This window comes from Phoca vitulina, unplaced genomic scaffold, assembly GCF_004348235.1.
Source record: "Phoca vitulina isolate PV1807 unplaced genomic scaffold, GSC_HSeal_1.0 scaffold17, whole genome shotgun sequence".
Taxonomy (NCBI): domain Eukaryota; kingdom Metazoa; phylum Chordata; class Mammalia; order Carnivora; family Phocidae; genus Phoca; species Phoca vitulina.
In genome coordinates, this window is record NW_022589720.1 from 30,763,018 (window position 1) to 30,781,073 (window position 18,056).

The 18,056-nt window shown below is 38.8% G+C and overlaps 1 protein-coding gene across 4 annotated transcripts in view; it reads right to left on the reverse strand.

Annotated features, from left to right (window-relative positions):
- DAB2 (DAB adaptor protein 2) overlaps positions 1-18,056 on the reverse strand; it is a 157,323-nt gene that overhangs the window by 17,290 nt on the left and 121,977 nt on the right. For 3 of the 4 annotated variants that reach the window (XM_032415262.1, XM_032415263.1, XM_032415259.1), the window contains exons 2-6: positions 4,341-4,527; positions 3,207-3,346; positions 2,417-2,515; positions 662-793; positions 257-337 (exon numbers count right to left, since the gene is read on the reverse strand). In XM_032415262.1, coding sequence (XP_032271153.1) covers positions 257-337; positions 662-793; positions 2,417-2,515; positions 3,207-3,346; positions 4,341-4,431 — 543 coding nt within the window. In that variant the 5' untranslated portion in view covers positions 4,432-4,527. Of the gene's footprint in view, positions 1-256; positions 338-661; positions 794-2,416; positions 2,516-3,206; positions 3,347-4,340; positions 4,528-7,405; positions 7,567-18,056 lie in introns of all 4 variants that reach the window. The other variant, XM_032415260.1, reaches the window with a different exon arrangement.

The window sequence follows — 18,056 nt, forward strand, 5'->3', positions numbered from 1 at the left end:
GCTCATCCTTTGGAACCAATGTGAAGCTTGTGGGGAGAGAAGACAAGAGTCAGGGACTGAAAATCCAATGCAACTAACTGTAACATCCATCCATTGCTCTACTGAGAAGAACAGATGATATATTTCTAAAATTTCTATACTTGAAAGAGCCACAAAGAAGCCAACTCTCCAGACAGGCCATATGTTTACATAATGTTCAAACATGGTCCTGAATATAGTCTTAAGTTTAATAGAGTCAATATTGGGTAGTACTTGCCTTTTTCTTTTCTTCTTCCTTTTTCTTTACATTATAGATAACTTGAAAGAGGTCTTTAAGATCAATGACTAATGGCTCAGCCTGAAGGAAGAAAAAGCATCTTTATGAGTATTTTAATATTACTATTTTCTTCTTTTTGTCCCCCATCAGTTCTGATTAGTACTGTTTTCCTCCTTTCTCTTAAAATTCTTTACTATCTTCCCCTGGTTTATGGGGGATCACCACCCCCCACCACCACCACCAGATACATAAAGGGCAACAGAGTAAATAAGTATTTAACAAAACAAGAAGGACCATGATAATTTTCCAAGTCCCCTTCAGGATTTGGGGGAATAATTCACTATTGTTCTAAAATAACATTGACCTAAGTCCCCCTCCAGGTATACCTCAAGGCTTGAAGCATACCTGTTGCCCTGTTTTTATGGCAAAAAACTGATGCTGGCCTTCTCCTCCACACACATAGCCAAATGCCCGGTTGTCTGTCACATCACGGGCAATGAAAGAAATCTTATTTACTGGATGTTCATGCTCTATTACCTGAAAAAGAAACATAAAAAAATGATTTATTGATAAAACCTAGAATCTGTATGGTAGCACAATGAAACATCAGATACCTAGGCATATATGAAAAGGCCAACACATTTGAAGGAAGAAATTATTGCCTCTGGTTTAGAGCTACATTTATCCTTGCTAGTAAGGGCTCCAAAAGGAACAGAGTAGAAAACAGAAGTGGGAAAAATACTTCTTAGAATATTAATACTTGATTGTCTTCATCCCAAGGATGTGACACCACATAGCAAGAAAGGATTGAGGATCAGGAGACCAAGAGTTTCTAAAGCTAAGATGGGGTATTACACTGCTAAACCATCCAAGTGGGTCGACTTTCCCAACTAAAAGTCAGACTCAGGTGAAAAGCATAACTAAGCTAGAACAGTGTTCACGGGGAACCTTTGACAATGGCTCTGTGTGGTCAGAAAACCATCCTAAGTACTATCGGAACAATTATCCACAGAACATTCTGGAAGTTACCAAATGCTGGCATCCAGTATTTCCCATGTTCACACCACTATTGAGGAGTTACATGGGGCAGGGGTTTCCGTAGTGCCTTCTCCTCTCTTCCCCCTCTCCCCTTTCTCTTGATCCTTTCAAGCACATGGCAGGGCTCAACTCTTTAGGGATATTTGTAGGTGGTCATAATGTGTCTTGGTTTTTGTTTCCAAATGCCTAATGCCACTGGAAAGTTTATATTGGGTATCTTTGAAGATTTGGGGAACAAGAGAACGCTTTAAGGAAACTTGCCACCATTCTCTGATGGGCTTGGGAAAATAAGACTTGAGAGATGAGGGAAAATGGAAACAGCAGTGGATGAGGACCAGCAGGGTGAATGAGCAGGTGCCAGGGTTCCAGGGCTCTCTATGTGACCACTGGATTTTGCGTAATAGATAATGGCCATCTCTAGGAAAGCATGGATAATAACTGGAGGTCTCCCCACAGTACCTCGAGACAACAAAGTATTTGACAGCAATGAAAATGAGCTACAAACAACATCTTAAGTAAATGAATCTTACAATGTTGAGTAGAGAAAATAAAGTTCCAGGAACCTGAAGTATGATCTGATCGTCTTTTGATAAGGTTACAAAAAAATAAACAAAATAAGTAAGACTGTTCCTATGCAGAATAACAGCAACCACAAAAAATGAGCAAGGTTCTATCTGTAGGGTGAAGAGGAAGGGAAAAGAGAGAAGAAAAGATAGATGTGTCAAAGGTAATATTCTAGCTTCAGGTTAGCCAGTAAGTTTGCATGTAGCTAATCTATTAATGAGATCCAGGCATAGATCTATGGCAGCATCAGAAACCAGGGGTTAGGGTTAATCTTGTTCTGTGTACCTGGAGTCCAAAAAAATACTGAAGTGGTATTTATAGCACATCTGTGTTTATAGACTGGAGGTTCACATCCATTACAGAAAATAAATTTCAATAAAGTATCTTGACTCCTCACCTCCTACCCTATCTGTTTTCATGCCTATTACTTCTGGAGAAGTAATATATACTATTTTTTTCCTACAGACTTTTGAAAAGGAAAACAGGAGCTGAGATTTATGTCAAATTGTTTGTTAGACTCAGGTGGTCAGAAAGGTGTCAGTGAAAGTGAATTCTTACCCCAGTTTTCTCATCAATTATTTTTATCCCAGAAAGGGAAATGTTGACCCAGATCCTTTGTTTGTGTTGTCCCTGAGACCGACCAGCTGCCGCCATTCCCTGATGAGATTGGGAAAACAAGAAAAATCCAGTTAAAACTACCCTATGATGCTTTTGATACTAAAACATTTAAAAGACAGCTTTATTTTCAGCTTGGTTTACTATCTACAAAAGGATTAGGCACCTTTCATAATAGATGGCAGAATGAAATAGAAGACATCGAGCCAGGACATCATGAGTTAGCTGTGTGAACTTGGACAAGTCATTCTAATTCTGTTGGTGTCAGAATAGTCATTGGTAGAGACAAGAAGACTGGTTAAGATCTTCAAAGATGTTCCTTCTAGATCTGGTCTTATTTAACAATTTTTATTTATTTAATTAGTTTCACATAGTGACAGTACTAGAGTTTAAAAATTTTAAAAAAGCCCAAAGGGCTAACACAAAAGAGCTACAGGTTCCAAATAGAGACCTGAATTTTACCTGAATACTTCCAGGATCTAAAACTTGATGTGCCCCAAAGAAAAGGCATCTACGGTCCTGCACTACATGATTAAGCCCAGTCTCTAGAACAGCATTCACAATGTGCAAACAAACTCAAGACTCAGAAAATGAGGCATCGCTGGATCAATTATGTGATTAGAAAAGTTTTTCTTTCAAATAATTGAGATAAAGGTAAACATAAGCTTCTAATATAATTCCCGCTGTTGGATATTTGCTTGAGATAGAGACAAAGCATGCTTTCCCTTCTGACCTTTAGTTTCATCATAGAATCTTGGCTCATTTTATCCCCTCTTGCGTCGGGCACATCATCAATGCCAATTAGCTTGGCCTTGTATTTTACACCATCACCTTTGAATCTGGCCAAAAGATACTCATCTGTCTTTTCAGAGCCTGAGGGGAAAAAAAAAAGAAAAATAGGATAAAATTTATAAATGTCTTTAAATATCATCCCCAGGTATGACCAAATACGTTCCAGAATCTCCAAATCTGAGTAGTATACATATTGGTTATATTACAGTTGCTCAAATATGCAATATTCTATCTTTATTCTTACTTCCTTTGAGTAAAATTGTATTCTGTAATACTGTATATGGTGTTGGGGTGGAGAGAAAATGAACTCTTAAAGGTGCAAAATGGACTGAATTATGGGAAACTTACGGGCCTGTGTGAGGTGGGATTTGGGGATATTCTTCACGATAATTTAAAAAATATTTTTAAGAGAAAATAAGAAGGATAGTGCTTTTTTTGATGAAAGAAAAATAAACTACTACACTCTTTACTAACATTTTAAACTGCCAATAAGGCAGAAGAAAATTATGAATAAATTCCTTTGAAAATCATTAAGATACTTATCTCATCTTTATAATCTCTTTTGCTTTCCTTAAAAAGACTGCAGTCATCTCATTCCATAGCTAAAGTAGAATAGTAAAAGGCAGGCAAGCCACGGCATATTCTCAAACTATGAATGATTAAGGACTCTGGCACTTTCTAGTGGTACTTCAGGTCAGGAGAACAAGGTCTAGTAAAATAAAGATGTCAGTTTTTGAAAAACAGCTACTTCAGTAAAGCAAAGTGGTAAACAGGTTACTGAAAGATAATCATCTAATAATTGAGAGTGGTGTTTATCAACTAAACAAGCTACCGTGAACGCTTCCCAGCGGGATCCAGTTGGTGCAATCACAGGATTCAGAGACATGTCTTATTATAAGTGGAGCAAGCTAATCTCTACCAAAGTCCAACTTCCCTGTAGAGGAGAACTTGAGAGTTGGCTGAGGCTGAAGTGAGGCAAGGGCCAGCTCTTACTTCGTTCACCTCAAACCTCACATTTCTTCAGAGGTAAGCAACACTTGCTCCCCTCAGTGGCCTCCAGAGGATGTCTCCATACCTTTCTTTTTCTCCTTCTTTGATGGTGCTTTTGGTGCAGCCTGTGGGTCAGGTTGCCCGTTAGTTGTGCTTGTCTCTACTTCGTTAGACATGACAAGAAGGCAGACAGCGAACTCCAGCACCAGCAGACACGGAGTGACACCAGGCGATCCCCGAGGTCTCAAATGAACATAACCTACGACAGACACCTGTGGGCAGAGTTTAGAGGCATCATGAGATCGTAACACAGCAGACCCAGACGGTGTGCTACTAGGCTTGCGACTCGTGATTTACAGACTAATTTTGTTATTTCTCCCCTATTGGACTGAACTCTGAAGAGGAGCGGGTAGGACTGTTTCCTCTGTAGTTTCCAAAAGGGAAAGAGGGTGTTTACGAGGTTTTTCTTTAAGAATTGATATCTGGTAACATTTAATGATTACCTACCTAAGTAGTTTGTATTGGAATTGTGGCATAAAAATCTAGTGTTAAAGGTAGGGATCAAAACATGTCACAGATACAAAAATAAGATTTCCTAGCAAAATAGAAATACGTTGGATGCTGAGTCTGAGATGATCGTGATTGGCATCTGAAATTGGACATTATAAATCCTGCTTCAAAAACTCATTTAATTGTAAAGGCAGTGTCAAGAATAGAGTTAAAAAAAAAAAAAAAAGAATAGAGTTAAAAATTTTATCTTATTCCCATTGACAAATATATATATTTGACATGTTGTGATTCTGCATATGATTTCCAGGGCCATCTAAGCCCTATACAGGACAACGATTTTTGACATTAACATTTACAGGTATCAGGGGAAGAATGAGTTTATGGGATGTCTGTGGTGCAATTCATTGAGAGGAAATACTTTTAGGCTATTATTGAGCATTATTCCCCTCAAGGCATGGTGCCATGTGTTCTCATAAGACTCCCTTATGTATCATGGCAGGTAAAAAGGGAAAAACTTAGAGTCACTGTAAGCACACAGAAGTGAACTAATGTTTCAAAAATGTTCTTTCACCTCCCAGGAGTCAAAGTTTCGACACAGCTCCTGAGAGAGCGTTAACTGTCTACATGGACTGAAGACCAGAGGGAAGCAGGCATTCATAGTTTTATAAACCTGTTAAGACCACCCATGGACTGGCATACTCCTTCCACCCCAAAAAACTCTCTTAATTCTCTTTTTAAAGCACCCATTTATTTGAACTTTTTATTTTTTTAAGATTTTATTTATTTATTTAAGAGAGAGAGAGAGCACAAGTGTGTGTGTGCGGGGGTGGCGGAGGGAGAGGGACAAGCAGACTCCCCGCTGAGCAGAGAGCCCGATGTGGGGCTTGATCCTAGGACCCTGAGATCATGACCTGAGCCGAAGGCAGATGCTTAATCGACTGAGCCACCCAGGCTCGTTATTTGAGCTTTTTAAATTCAAGGATCAAGTCTGCCACATGGAAATGTATGTTATTATCTAGATATGTAAAGTGTAAAAAGTAAGTCTTAACATTTTTTGCTTCTGTCAGCTTACATTGCACCTTCCTGGCTTCGTAAATGTCAACATGCTTTCCTCAAGTTGCATACTTTATATCTCCCCCCGTGAGTCTTTAAATGGTCTTTATAGTCTTAATAGTCTGAAAAACACATATATACAGAAATCTATGTATGATTAATATTATTTGAATTATTTAATTTGGAGATTTAGTAGTTAATTGTGCTCAAAGACACCTGACTGGTAGACAGCCAGGGAGACAGTCTCTTTACAGGTTAAAGTCTTACGCAGCAGAGGACTCAAAGCCCTATTTACTCAAGATTTAGTTGGGTGCCAGGTGCTAGTAGCCTTTTATGTGTATTAACTACAAAAAAATTCAGAGTAATCCCACGAGTATTATGATATAGTATTATTTCAGTTTTTCAGAGGGAAAGCCAAGGCACAGGGGTTTTAAATTATACAGCTGCTAAGTGGTAAAACCTGGTCTAACCCAGGCTGTCTGGCCCCAAGCCAGAGTTTCTCACATGTTACACTGATGGATCTCCTCTGAGAAACCTCATACTAGCTACAGAGATGCTCTATTACACACATATAGTCACCCTTAAAAAATATATGTCCAAAATTCTAAACCTTGAACCTTTGAATGTGGCCTTATTTGGGAAAAAGGTTTTTGTAATTGTCATTAAGGATCTTGAGTTGGGGTCATCCTGGGTTTGGGAGGGTCCTAAATCCTATAACAGATGTCCTTATAAAAGAAGGGCAAAGGGAGATTTGAGACAAAGGAGAAGGTAATGTGAATACACAAGTGAAAACTGGATTGACATATCTACAAACCGGGAATGCCAAGGATTGCAAATGTCCACCAGAAGCTGGGAGAGAAGCACAGAACAGGTTCTCCCTCAGAGCCTCCAGAAGGAACAAACACTACTGACATCTTGATTTTGGGCTTCTGACCTCAAGACTGAGAGAGAATAGGTTTCTGTGTTTGAAGTTGACTAGTTTTTGGTGATTTGTTATGGCCACCCTAGGACACTAATACAACACCTCTATTTTGTATGCCTTGATTGATTTCAGTGGTTCCCAAGATTTGTTTCCTGGTGACATGATAAATCTCCTAGTCATAGCCACACTTCCAATTTCAGTAAGCTAATAATTATTTTCTTAATTTCAGAGAATTTATTCCAATTTTAGAGGATATTTGCCCATGTTAACAACATCAGGAGGTGACACTAAGCTCTGACCTAAGGAGATACAAGGACATGCATCCTCCTGCATCCTCACCTTCTCTCCACTGGGCCCTCTCCTTTATAAGTTGCTCAGATCTCATCTCAGAAATAAGGAAAACACTTCCCTATAACCCTCTAATCATCATCTCATGATCATTTCATGATTAAACATTTAAACTTGACAGTCTGCTACCCTCTCCTTTTTCATATTCCCTTCCTCTCAAAGGACTTGTTCATCTCAACACTACTCTCAGAAACTCAACTACAACTGCTGATGGGTGTCCTGACCAAATCCAATTACTTTACTGGTCAGCCTTTTGGGGTTATTTGGCTGCATGCATCAGACACCTATCCCCTTTCATGAGCCTTTTCCCTCCCTACCTTTTGCTCCCATAACAAACTCGATGCTCCCGTCCATGGCTTGTGTTTTCTGTATTGGAATGATCTGGATTCTTCTTTTTTTTTTTTTTTTTTAATGATGAAGTTCTTCTAAATTTTAGAATAACATTGAAGCTTTCCTGCTTGGTCTTGTGGTGGTTTCCCTTGAGTTAGGACAAAGATTTAGATGTTTTTTGTTTTGTTTGTGAGATTCTTAAATATTCTGCCCCTTCTTATCTTCAATCTTCTTTCCTTTCACTTTTGTATAGCAACCTCAAGTTTTTCATTTCTTTCAGAGCATTATTTGCTTTTTGACTCTTTACCTTTTCAAATATGCCATTGGAATTGTTTTAAAGGTATTTGGTATCCCTTAATTATATCCTTCCACTGTTTAGGAATGAGCAGTTATAAGGGGCAAGGAAGAAAAAAAAAATAATAGAGAGAAAATGTTTCTTTAGCATAAATTCCCTGAAGAAAATGCACATCTATATCAGGTTGCAACAACCAAAGGTAGGTCTGCACCGCAGGCCGTGCCATTTAAAACGTATCCTTGTTCTCTGAAATGATCAGAGAGTAGACTCTCCTCAAAAGCCCCAAGACTCAGAGATAAACTCCTTTATAAAGAAATGTTAAAGAGGTTTTTTGAAAGATCTTAGTAAAAGCATTCTTCCAGAATCCCATATACCAGACTGATAAACATTTACCTTTCTCCCAAGGTTAAAAGAGCAAATCTTCCCCATCACAGACTTTCCAAATGTCCAAGCTACCATCTGACATACAGTAGATGGAGGAAGTCTTGCTTCTAGACTCAGGTCCCTCTGTAGAGAATAATCAACTTAAACATGTAAAAGCTCAAATGCATAATTCTTCTAACAGTGTTACAGAATTATCCATTGTTCTCATAAAACCTTCAGCAGGTTTTATAATAAATTGTTTTTGGAAAGGGTTTGGACCTGGAAAAGGTATCTGGGGGCCAAAAGGTGCCCTATTATTTTCTTTGATTCCTTTCCCAAATTAGGGGCAGTTTTAAAAAAAAAATTATCTAGATTGCACTAATCTCTGTGTTCTGTTTTAAAGTTCTAGTAAGGTAAAAGGTGTTCATAAGGTGGGAGAAGTGGATGTAGGATATCCAGAAAGCCTTCTTATTCCTTGGGTTTAGTCACATTAACTCTCCTGACCAAAAAACACAAAATTAATCAGGAAACACACGAAAGGGGTGTTTTCATAAAGCAGGGATTACAAATTAAAGCTCAAAAACATATTCAAAGGGTCACATAAACAGCTCCCCATCTAAACCTAGCTGGTTCTTCTTCCTAGTGGTGGGCTGTTTCCTGTGTCCGAAACTCAAGGAGAGGAACAAGAAGGCACAGCTGGAAGGAGAGGAAGCTCTGAAGCTATTGTAGATTCTTGACTCTTTCTTAAGGCCTAATATAGAACAACAAGTTGGGAAAGAAACTTTGCTAAGTCAAGAAAATTAGCTCCCCTTTGAGCACAGATACATAACTTGGATTCTGGACTTAACACAAACCTCCCTGAAAGAATGCGGGAACTTTCCCTTTCCATGGCACAAGAATCAGATGACTAGAAGAGATTTTGGAGCTTGCAACATCTTTTTTTCAGTTTCTGAGAAGGTTCTGAGAAATGTATACCAGAAGACTGCTTGAGTCATCTTATGACAAGTATATCCCTTGCACAAGAAAAAAAAAATCTGCTAGTTTGTTTAGCCCTTAAAGTGGATTCATGCAAGACATCTAGTATTTAGAACCTGGAATATACCAAGTATAGGGATTAATGTGTATAGGGAGAAGTTTGGCTGGCACCTCCTTATTCTTGCTGGCACCCTTTCCTTCAGTAGGATTGTGTGGGTATCAGCAGTGCTAGTATTTAATGATTCCAGGGTTCTCAACAATATCCTGACACAAGTGTCCCCCCTCTCTCCCAGGCAATCTTCCTACCCTTATTATACACAGCAGAGAGAAATTTGCTTGGTCAGTCTCAAAATGCTGGTAAAAGGAATAACTTAAGGACTTACTTAATGGTAGCCCCATTCCACAAATGGTAGAGAATCTGTTATTATGCTAAGGAGGAGGGGACAAACACTTTACCTACCAAGCCCTTGAAACACTTATCCTGACAGTTCTGTGAAATAAAATGGGTCTACTTTATGAGTAAGTTAAGGGACTCAGTAAGACAAAATCAAATCAATCATTAATAAGTCGTTAGGCTCAAAATTAAACATGATCTGTGTTCCCTTGTCTCCTATAGAAGCTGGTGGCTCTTATCTTTTTGAAAAAAATCACACTGATTCTAACCTGTGTTTTCTAAGCTGCTTTTAAAGTCCTCATCCCACTGACTTGAACATACCAGTTAACTTTCCAGAAAGAGTCACATAAAATGGACACAGGAAAGAGCGATAAGAAGAGTCAAGAACAAAGCAACATAAACATCTTTGCTAGAGTGTCCAGTACTTTGTACTTGTCAGAAAATATGTTCCCTTGTCCTTTGGAACTTTATGCCTGTCTCAGTTGAGGTACTGCATTAGGACACGTGAAATATTAACCTCTAAGGCAGATGTCGGAGTCCAAGAGGGCAGCAAGCTGCCTTCACCACTATTTCCCAAGTAACCTTTTGAGAATAAGGGATGTTGCCAGAAATGATACAGCGAAATTAAACTTTCTGATACTTGGTGTAAAGCCTTTCTCCTTTAAACTGTTTGGAATCTTATGCTTTTAGGGAAGGCTTACTCTATTCAGCAAAGGCCCAGTGCAACAGACAGGAAGATTTTTGCAACCTGTTTAATTGGGGAAATGAGACCATGTTAATGCACCCTGAAAAGGAATCCTTAGGAGATTTTCTTGTAAGTGTCAGCACTTAAAAGAAAAGGTGGGGGCCTCAGGAACAAAACACGCCTGAGTCAAGGAGATCTACACCAGTTATGCATTGACAGAGAGCGTTTTTCATTGCTATGAACCCTTGGAAAGCATGCTCTAGGACCTAGAGGACTGAACCGAGAAGCTTTTCCCTGTCTTTGGAACCAAGTCAGACCAAGAGTGCCCCAAACAGTTAATTTTAGGTAGACATAGGACAGCAGAACTGCTAAGGGTTGAGGCTTGGGGGGGGTCTTACACACTTTTGCCATTTTCTAGCTCTGTACCTCAAGGCAACTTATCTAATAGTCACGTATGTAAAATGGGAATACAGTTTGCAGAGCTGTTACCAGAAGCCTCACAGCCTACTGTATGGAAAGTGCTCAGTGAAAGGTAGCTTGATGAAATCAAAGCTGTGTCTCACACGCTGTGTCCTGTGTGGTCTGATGTTGCATCCAACATTGCTTTTCCACAGCAACTGTTTAAACAATTTCAGAACAACGAGGACCAACAAGGAAACAGCTAGCAAGGACACACAGAGGAGGATGTAGTGCTTTAACCAATAAGGCCCAGGTGAAAAAGTGAGAGTGTTTGCCCGTGGTAGAGCCCCTCCTGTTCAACTCGGGCTTCTGAATCTACTCCGAGCCACCCAGAGACTCTGAGTCAAATCCAAGCCTACATCATTACCATTGGCAGTTTAGAGGGTCTACCTCATATCACCTGGGGAATTTTTTACTGGAGAGCTCCTAAAAAGATGTCCATGCTACACCCAGATCGATTAGATCCAAATCTCTGGAGCAAGAGACACAGACACCAATATATCTTAAAGATTCCCAGGTAATTCTAATGTACCAACAAGTCTGAGTTCCAACCATCTACTTCCATGACCCTTTGTCCCCTTAAAGAAATACCAAGTGGTTAGACTTTGAGCTAGAAGAAACCTAGGGAATCATCAGTCACACCCTTTCATTACTAAAGATTAGGAAACTGAGGGCAAGAAAGAATGTATAACTTGTCTATCATTAAACAGCTGGTTGGGATGGAGCTGGTGTCCAGAGAAATCTAGATCCTAACATGAGGCTCTACTGTCCTCTTCCTAGAGATGATATGTGTCACTTTTTAAAAACCATTTTTTAAGAAGACCGTGCTAAACCCATTATGTACAGACTGAACCAAGAGTACGTTCCATGTAGTAGACAGAGCAAGCACAGAACAGGAAGATAGCCTAGCAGAATTTCATTTCATAGATGTTTTCTGAACCAAAACAGAAAAAGGACTTTATGTGATCTAATCATACATTGTCACTGGATTCTTTTTTACCTAGGAAGCTGGAGTCCTTTTTGGTCAAACTGGCTTATTAATGTTGATTTGGCTGCTTGGAAGAAAGTATTTGGCTAGGCTTGAGCTGCAGCTCACAGATCAAAGAATTCAAATTCATTTTAGTACATTCTCTACTGTTCAGTGTGTGGCCTTTTCTTTTCCTTTTTTTTTTTTAAGCATGACAGGAAGTTTGACTTCTTGGGCTGGCAACTTTCAATATTTTTGACTCATTATGCCCTCTCTTAATTTTTGTATCCACCACACCCATTTTGTTTTTAAAATAAGTTTTTATTAGGAATATCTCCTACTGGAGCGTTAAAAAATAGTCATCATAATAAATAGCGTTTGGGAGAGCTTAAGCTTTAAAAGAGAGCTTAATGCTATCCAGATGAGGGTCCATTCTCTAGACTGGGCAATGCAAGCTGTTCACTAGGAATGTCTGAAATTGTTCACAAGTTGAACTGAAGTATTAAGTTTACGCTCAATTTTATAATCATATTACTCAGTTGTTTCAGTACAATGACTATTCAGTTAGAGTACTTAAGTCTTTAGAGTCAGAAAAAGAAGAAAGTGTAAATTCATAATCAAAGTATGCTCTTGCCTCTTGGGAAAGCTGGGTACAAGTTAGTATGCTGGCATGAACAAAGACATGCACAGAGCGCTGAGTCTAGATCCTTTACACTTCTTCAACTCTAAAAAAGACTATAGTGTTGGAATATCCCCGTGGTCTTTTGACCATGTGGAATTCTTGTGCACATGGACAAACGAGGCTTGGAGTTGCGTTAACTGACATCAGAGAGCATACCTATCTCAACTGTCACACCCCAGTCAATCCTCCCGCCCCAGTTCTTGAGTATCACCTCCTCTAGCTTAGACCAAACACAGAAGAAAAACGGGAATCTGACTTTATCCTTTAACTCACTTCTACAAAGGGAAGGAAGTGACATTGAAAGTTCGGAGGTTTGAAAATCATGTCTGTCATTGTTTTACATTGCTGGCATTGGATCATTTGGGTTATACTCTACCATGGTGCCCTTGGCCCCAGTAACCATCTGCACATGGCTCAACTAGCTATGTTACGTGTGCTCTGTATATCTCAAGTGAGCTGGGCAGGGCAATGCAGCAGACACAACTTGACATGGAAAAGAGAATGGGAGATTTCTGGTCTAGTGTACAGCGTGCTTCAGCCTGCATTTATCAGAGCGCCGCATTTGGGGATTCCTGGGCCCTGGTTCCCCTAACAATGTGGTATTTGTTTCCTTATCTGCTCTTGTCTCATTTGCACTTACACCTCAGGAGCCATGTGGGGGAGAGAGATGGGCAAGGTAATGACTGCATCCTTGAGTCAAGTTTATAATATTAAGTACCAACTTGAACCACCTTATTAGCTGTTGTTTTTTCTATTAGAGAGCTATCAAGTCACCTATGGAAGAAGCCATGAGTGATTCCCATTAATTCTGAGGAAAATCTATTTGGAATTCGTTGTTCTGGGAGAGAGAATAATATGGCTTTTTGTGGGGGCCGTACACCTTGGGCTTTAGGCTCAAAGGTAGCTGGCAATATGGTGGGTCAATCTGTAGAGCAAGCCAAGACATTTTTGGGAAATGGCCAATGGACCAAAGTGGTCAACATGGGGCAGATGTGTGTGTTTGGGCGGTAGGGATGAAGGGAAAACTCTTTATGGCTGAGGAATGCGTATTCAGTGAGCAGTCTACACTAAAGACCTGGGTTGAAATGTCAGGGTTCCCACCTAACCCAGCCAAGAAGATACTTCCACACCAAGGGCTTGCTTCAGTGGAGAAAACCCGGCATGTTTTGGTGGTGGCAGAGTAGCCTGCACCGAGGTGCTGTCATAAGGCTGGGGACACCATGCTGAAGTGACAGTGACAGAAAGGGACCGTTGCGGAGTTTGCTATTTCAAGTTAGGAAGTGATAGTAACCAGAAAGTATGCTGAAAAAACATGTGGAAGGAATAAGATTTTTAAAAGCTGAAGTGTTGATAGATAATTGGAATGGGCAAATGGAATAAATCAGCTTTAAAATTTGAATTTAGAAGAACTCAGTTGTGTACTATTAAATGGGAAAGTAGGATACTATATTTTAGTCTGCTTTCCTCTCATCCTAAAGCCAAGGGAAGAGGGTATTCTAAAGAACGAACAACTTACATGAGCAATTTTAGGGTTTTAAATATAAAAAAAATACCACTGCTAACATGGAAGCCTCTAGAAATTTTCTATTTCAGAGACTTTGGGGCAGTGATTTGAGGAGAAGCATTATGGAACTGGTACAAAAACACAGTAAACATATGATTTTTACTTTGAATTTGGCATTTAAATGCATAACAGGTATTATGCTTGACCCTTGCAGGAAAAAAGTAGTCCAAAAGCTAATGAACTGGGGTGAGGGAAAAGGACTGTCATTGTACCATTTGATTCCTAGGCCAATACACTGACACTATTCATACCTTTTTCAACAGTCTTCCCTCACATATACGTACACTTACCCAAACTGACCAGCAAGTATTTCATTTTTTTCAAGTCTAGTCTTCCTGAGTTAGGTTAGCTACCAAAATGAAAGCCAATTTTAAAATAAACCATAGAAATGAATCTTAGTTTGTGTCCTAGAACACACATCAAGTTGTGCTTTCTTGTTCCCATATGAAATAATCCTGAATTAAGTCAAAATGGGTGTACAGCATATCTAGCATGTGGACATCAGGATACAATAGTTTTCTTTTTTTTCATTTGAGCCCTTCACCTATGATACTTATGCATATAAATCCTAATCGTTAAACACAGTCCACTTTCTACTCTAGTACCGTTACAGTAGTCATCTTGAAAGTCTACGTGGACGTTAGAAGAGCTAAAGAAGGCATGTTATTTAGAACCATCTGCATTTTAAACATAAGTAAGAATGAAGAGCCACGGACTCTAGTAGAATTATTTTATGATCTACTACAGCAGAGCACTTTAAAAGCAAGCAGGTAATCTTAAACTTTTCCTCTTCCAAGGCAAGAAACATTGCCTGATATTTGGTTTCTTCTTTAATAGCCTGGCTGAATTATATTAAATCCCAATGTGGTTTTCCTTTTCAGGCAGAGGCCCACATTTATATAATCCTCAAAGCCAGTGTTTGAGTGTTTCTGTACCTTTCCACAACTCATGTTTCAGAGACAAGCTGTGTTTTGAAGAGCTTAAAGGAATGAGAATCCAGCTGCCTTGTACCATCAGCACAGAAGAGTCAAACTGTGGTGTGTGTCATAATTGTATATGGACAGGCGGGACTTCTTTTTCTGCGTCTGTACGTAGACAAAACTACGCAAAAAAGTTCATATAGCTGTGTAGACACAACACAAGATCAGTTTAAGTTATCTTACCCTAATATGTTATCTCTGGGTTCTAGGTGGCCTTTCCAGGAGAATATGTCCTTTGTTTTAGTGTCCAACACCCCCTTAGAGTTGGCATTAACCTTCCACGAGAAACCTGCCATTGGCTCATATTTCCACGTCTGACAGGATCTTTTCTAGTTGGGCCAGATATCCACCTCCAACAGGGCATTTGCGCTTCATCTCTAAGAATGATGGTGGCCTTGCTAACCTCCATGGTTAAGAATATATATGTTTTTAAAACTACTTTTTGTTATCTGTGTGCTTGATATATCAATTACCATTTTATGGGTGGTTCTTCATAACTTAGCTGATTTCCCTTAGAAAAGACTTGGTTGCTTTTAAATAAGATGAAGACAAAAAGAGTCATTTACAAAATAAAAAGAGACTTTCTATTTATTTGTCAAATTTCAGGTCTGCATAGTACCAGCAACCTGATAACCAGCCCTCTCCCCTCTGGATACCAGTGCTCTACCACACTGAAGTTTACAAAGTTCCAGAATGCTATCTAAAAGGCCAGGGAACTCTTCTGGGAGAAATAAGAATACAGGCTCATTTGCTTATTTCTTGGTTGCTGACCAAATTAGATAGGTTAACAGATAAGAAATCCCTAGGTAATTTCAGTTTCTGGTAGACAAGGAGAAAGGTGAATCTGCCAACTTGTTTTCTCGCTTCTTGAGGTGATATACTAAAACTACTCAAGTGTGGAAAATTTAGGTGGCAGGATCCAAGAAAGGTCCTGAAATAGCTAGACTACCTGCTTGGAAACTGTGTATATCTACAAATACTCCAAGAAGCTGCTACAGAGTAAGCACAAGACGGCAAAAATGCACACGTACCGTCGAGCTAAAGTTCACACTCTGTCATTATTCTTTCATCTTTTCGGAAATGGTATTGGACCAAGTAAGTACTGCGAATAAATAAGTGCATTTTAAGGTAGCACATTAACCCATGCTAAAGGAGGCAGATTTGGGATTTTAGTTGCTGCACAGTTGAAGCAACTACATCAAACAATAAATGGTCCCACTGTATTGAAATATCTGCATAAGGTCTTTGCGCAGCACAGATAGATGAGCATAGGAAGTTCCAATTGCAATTAGAAAGCCTACCGCTTAATGTCAGACTTTTGCTTATGAAGTCTAAGCACGTGAGACAGGTTTTGTTTCATGAACTCTATAAATCCAAGTAAATGTAACCAAAATTATGCCTGTTAGAATCATGTAAGTCATCACCTCCCTTCCACAAACGCAGCTAGATATCTACCTTAGGAATCATGAAGCACAATCAGCAAGTTTGGAAAAGTAATTCAAGGAGTCTTGTATCTACTAGAACCTTCGGGAAAAAGCCACCCCTATGTGGTCCCAAACATTAAACAATGTTCCCAATCCAAGAAGCTTTCAGACAGTCAATTTCCATACTACCTTTGGCAAGTCATTGAAGTGACTTCCACCAATAAGATTAAAATGGATGGTGGTGTTTCAGAGAACTAAGTGTACTTAGAAAATGAAGATACAACTTACTCATCTTCTTCCTTAGTTATAGTAATCAAAGAACACAAGGAAAAGACCTTGAATATCACCTTAATCTGTACAGATTTAAAGAAAAAAGTTTATTCTAGGAATTAAAAAGTGACTTTGAAGATTTTCTAGCTTACATATTCTACTGGGTTGCTTTCTTACATCATCTTTTCTGACATTTAAATCATTACAGGGCTGGGGGAAGGGACAAAATATCAAGTTGTTTTGATTTGCTGCATAAAAACAGGATACCTAAGAAAGTTATCCTGGTTATGTCATTGGACATTTCCAAACGCTTGAGTCTTGAATATTTCATTTGCTTTTTTTTTCTTTTTAAGATAAGCTCCTGAGGTGGCATTAACCCCTGACTTCGAGGAGCCTTAGAAAAGTGCTATTTTTTCCCCAAACACAGTATGATTTTGTTTGTTTGTTTTACTTTTGATCTAGTTATTATTTGATCTAGTTACTATTCTAGATACTATTGATCTAGTTATTGTATTGAAATACAAGATTGAAGAAGTAATTAGTGTCTTAACTTTGTATTTATGTGAAGTAATAGTCAATGTAATATGCTGTTTCTTATAAACCTCTACTGCTAGCCTGATAAACAACTCAGTTTGGATATTTTAAAAGGCAATAAATAAATTAACTAAACAAGTCATCAATTCATATAGTGCCAAAGGAATTGCTACTTCCCCAAAGGGGCTTAACTTATTTGAGATGATAAATTTATATACTGGGACAATCTAGTTTTTCTGGTTTTCTAGACTATAAAGACTCATTTATTGGATCTATCTCTGTGTCCTTTAAAATGTGTTATTCAAAATCATTTCCAGCTGCAGATAGCTTCCGTGTGAATCTAATGCTGGTTAACCCTCTACTCCTGCCATGTTAAATGAATATGATTTAAGTTAAGAGCGAGATTACTACTATCTAATAGTAATGCTAAAAACTTCTGAAGTATATTCTGTTTTCAATTTATCAGAGCTTTGACTAGACATTGTGTCAAGTGTTTTTCCTTTGCATTAAGTTATTACTCATATACCTGCCTAGCACTCAGAGACCCAAGGATCCTTTAAACCTTTTTTTTTAAAGCAAGAAGTTGGTAAAAAAAAAAAAACACAAAAATCTGACTTACCACAGGAGACTTTCCCAGAATAAGCAGATGGAATGAGAGTTCTTCCTTCTCCCAGGCCTCTTAAATGCACACCATCCGTATTGGGCATTTTTTAAGATGATAAAACATGGGGCTGCTACTTGGGTCTATAGTTCTAGCATAAGATGAACTAGTAGCAATGATTGCTTATCACACACCACTTTGCTGGGCTTTCACCGAGACCTCCCAGTCCATTATGAGATATTCCTATTTTTATTGAGCTACAAAAAGGCTTCTGGTTAGCCTACACAGGAATGTCAACATCAATGACTCACTGTAAAGGAAGTTTCCCTGGTTCATAAGAAATGTAATATTTAAGCAACATGTTTCATTAGCTTTTAGAGCAATCTCGTCTAGTCTCTGAACTAGTAATGACCTGTTGCAAAATTCTGTGCCTGCTAAGTAATTG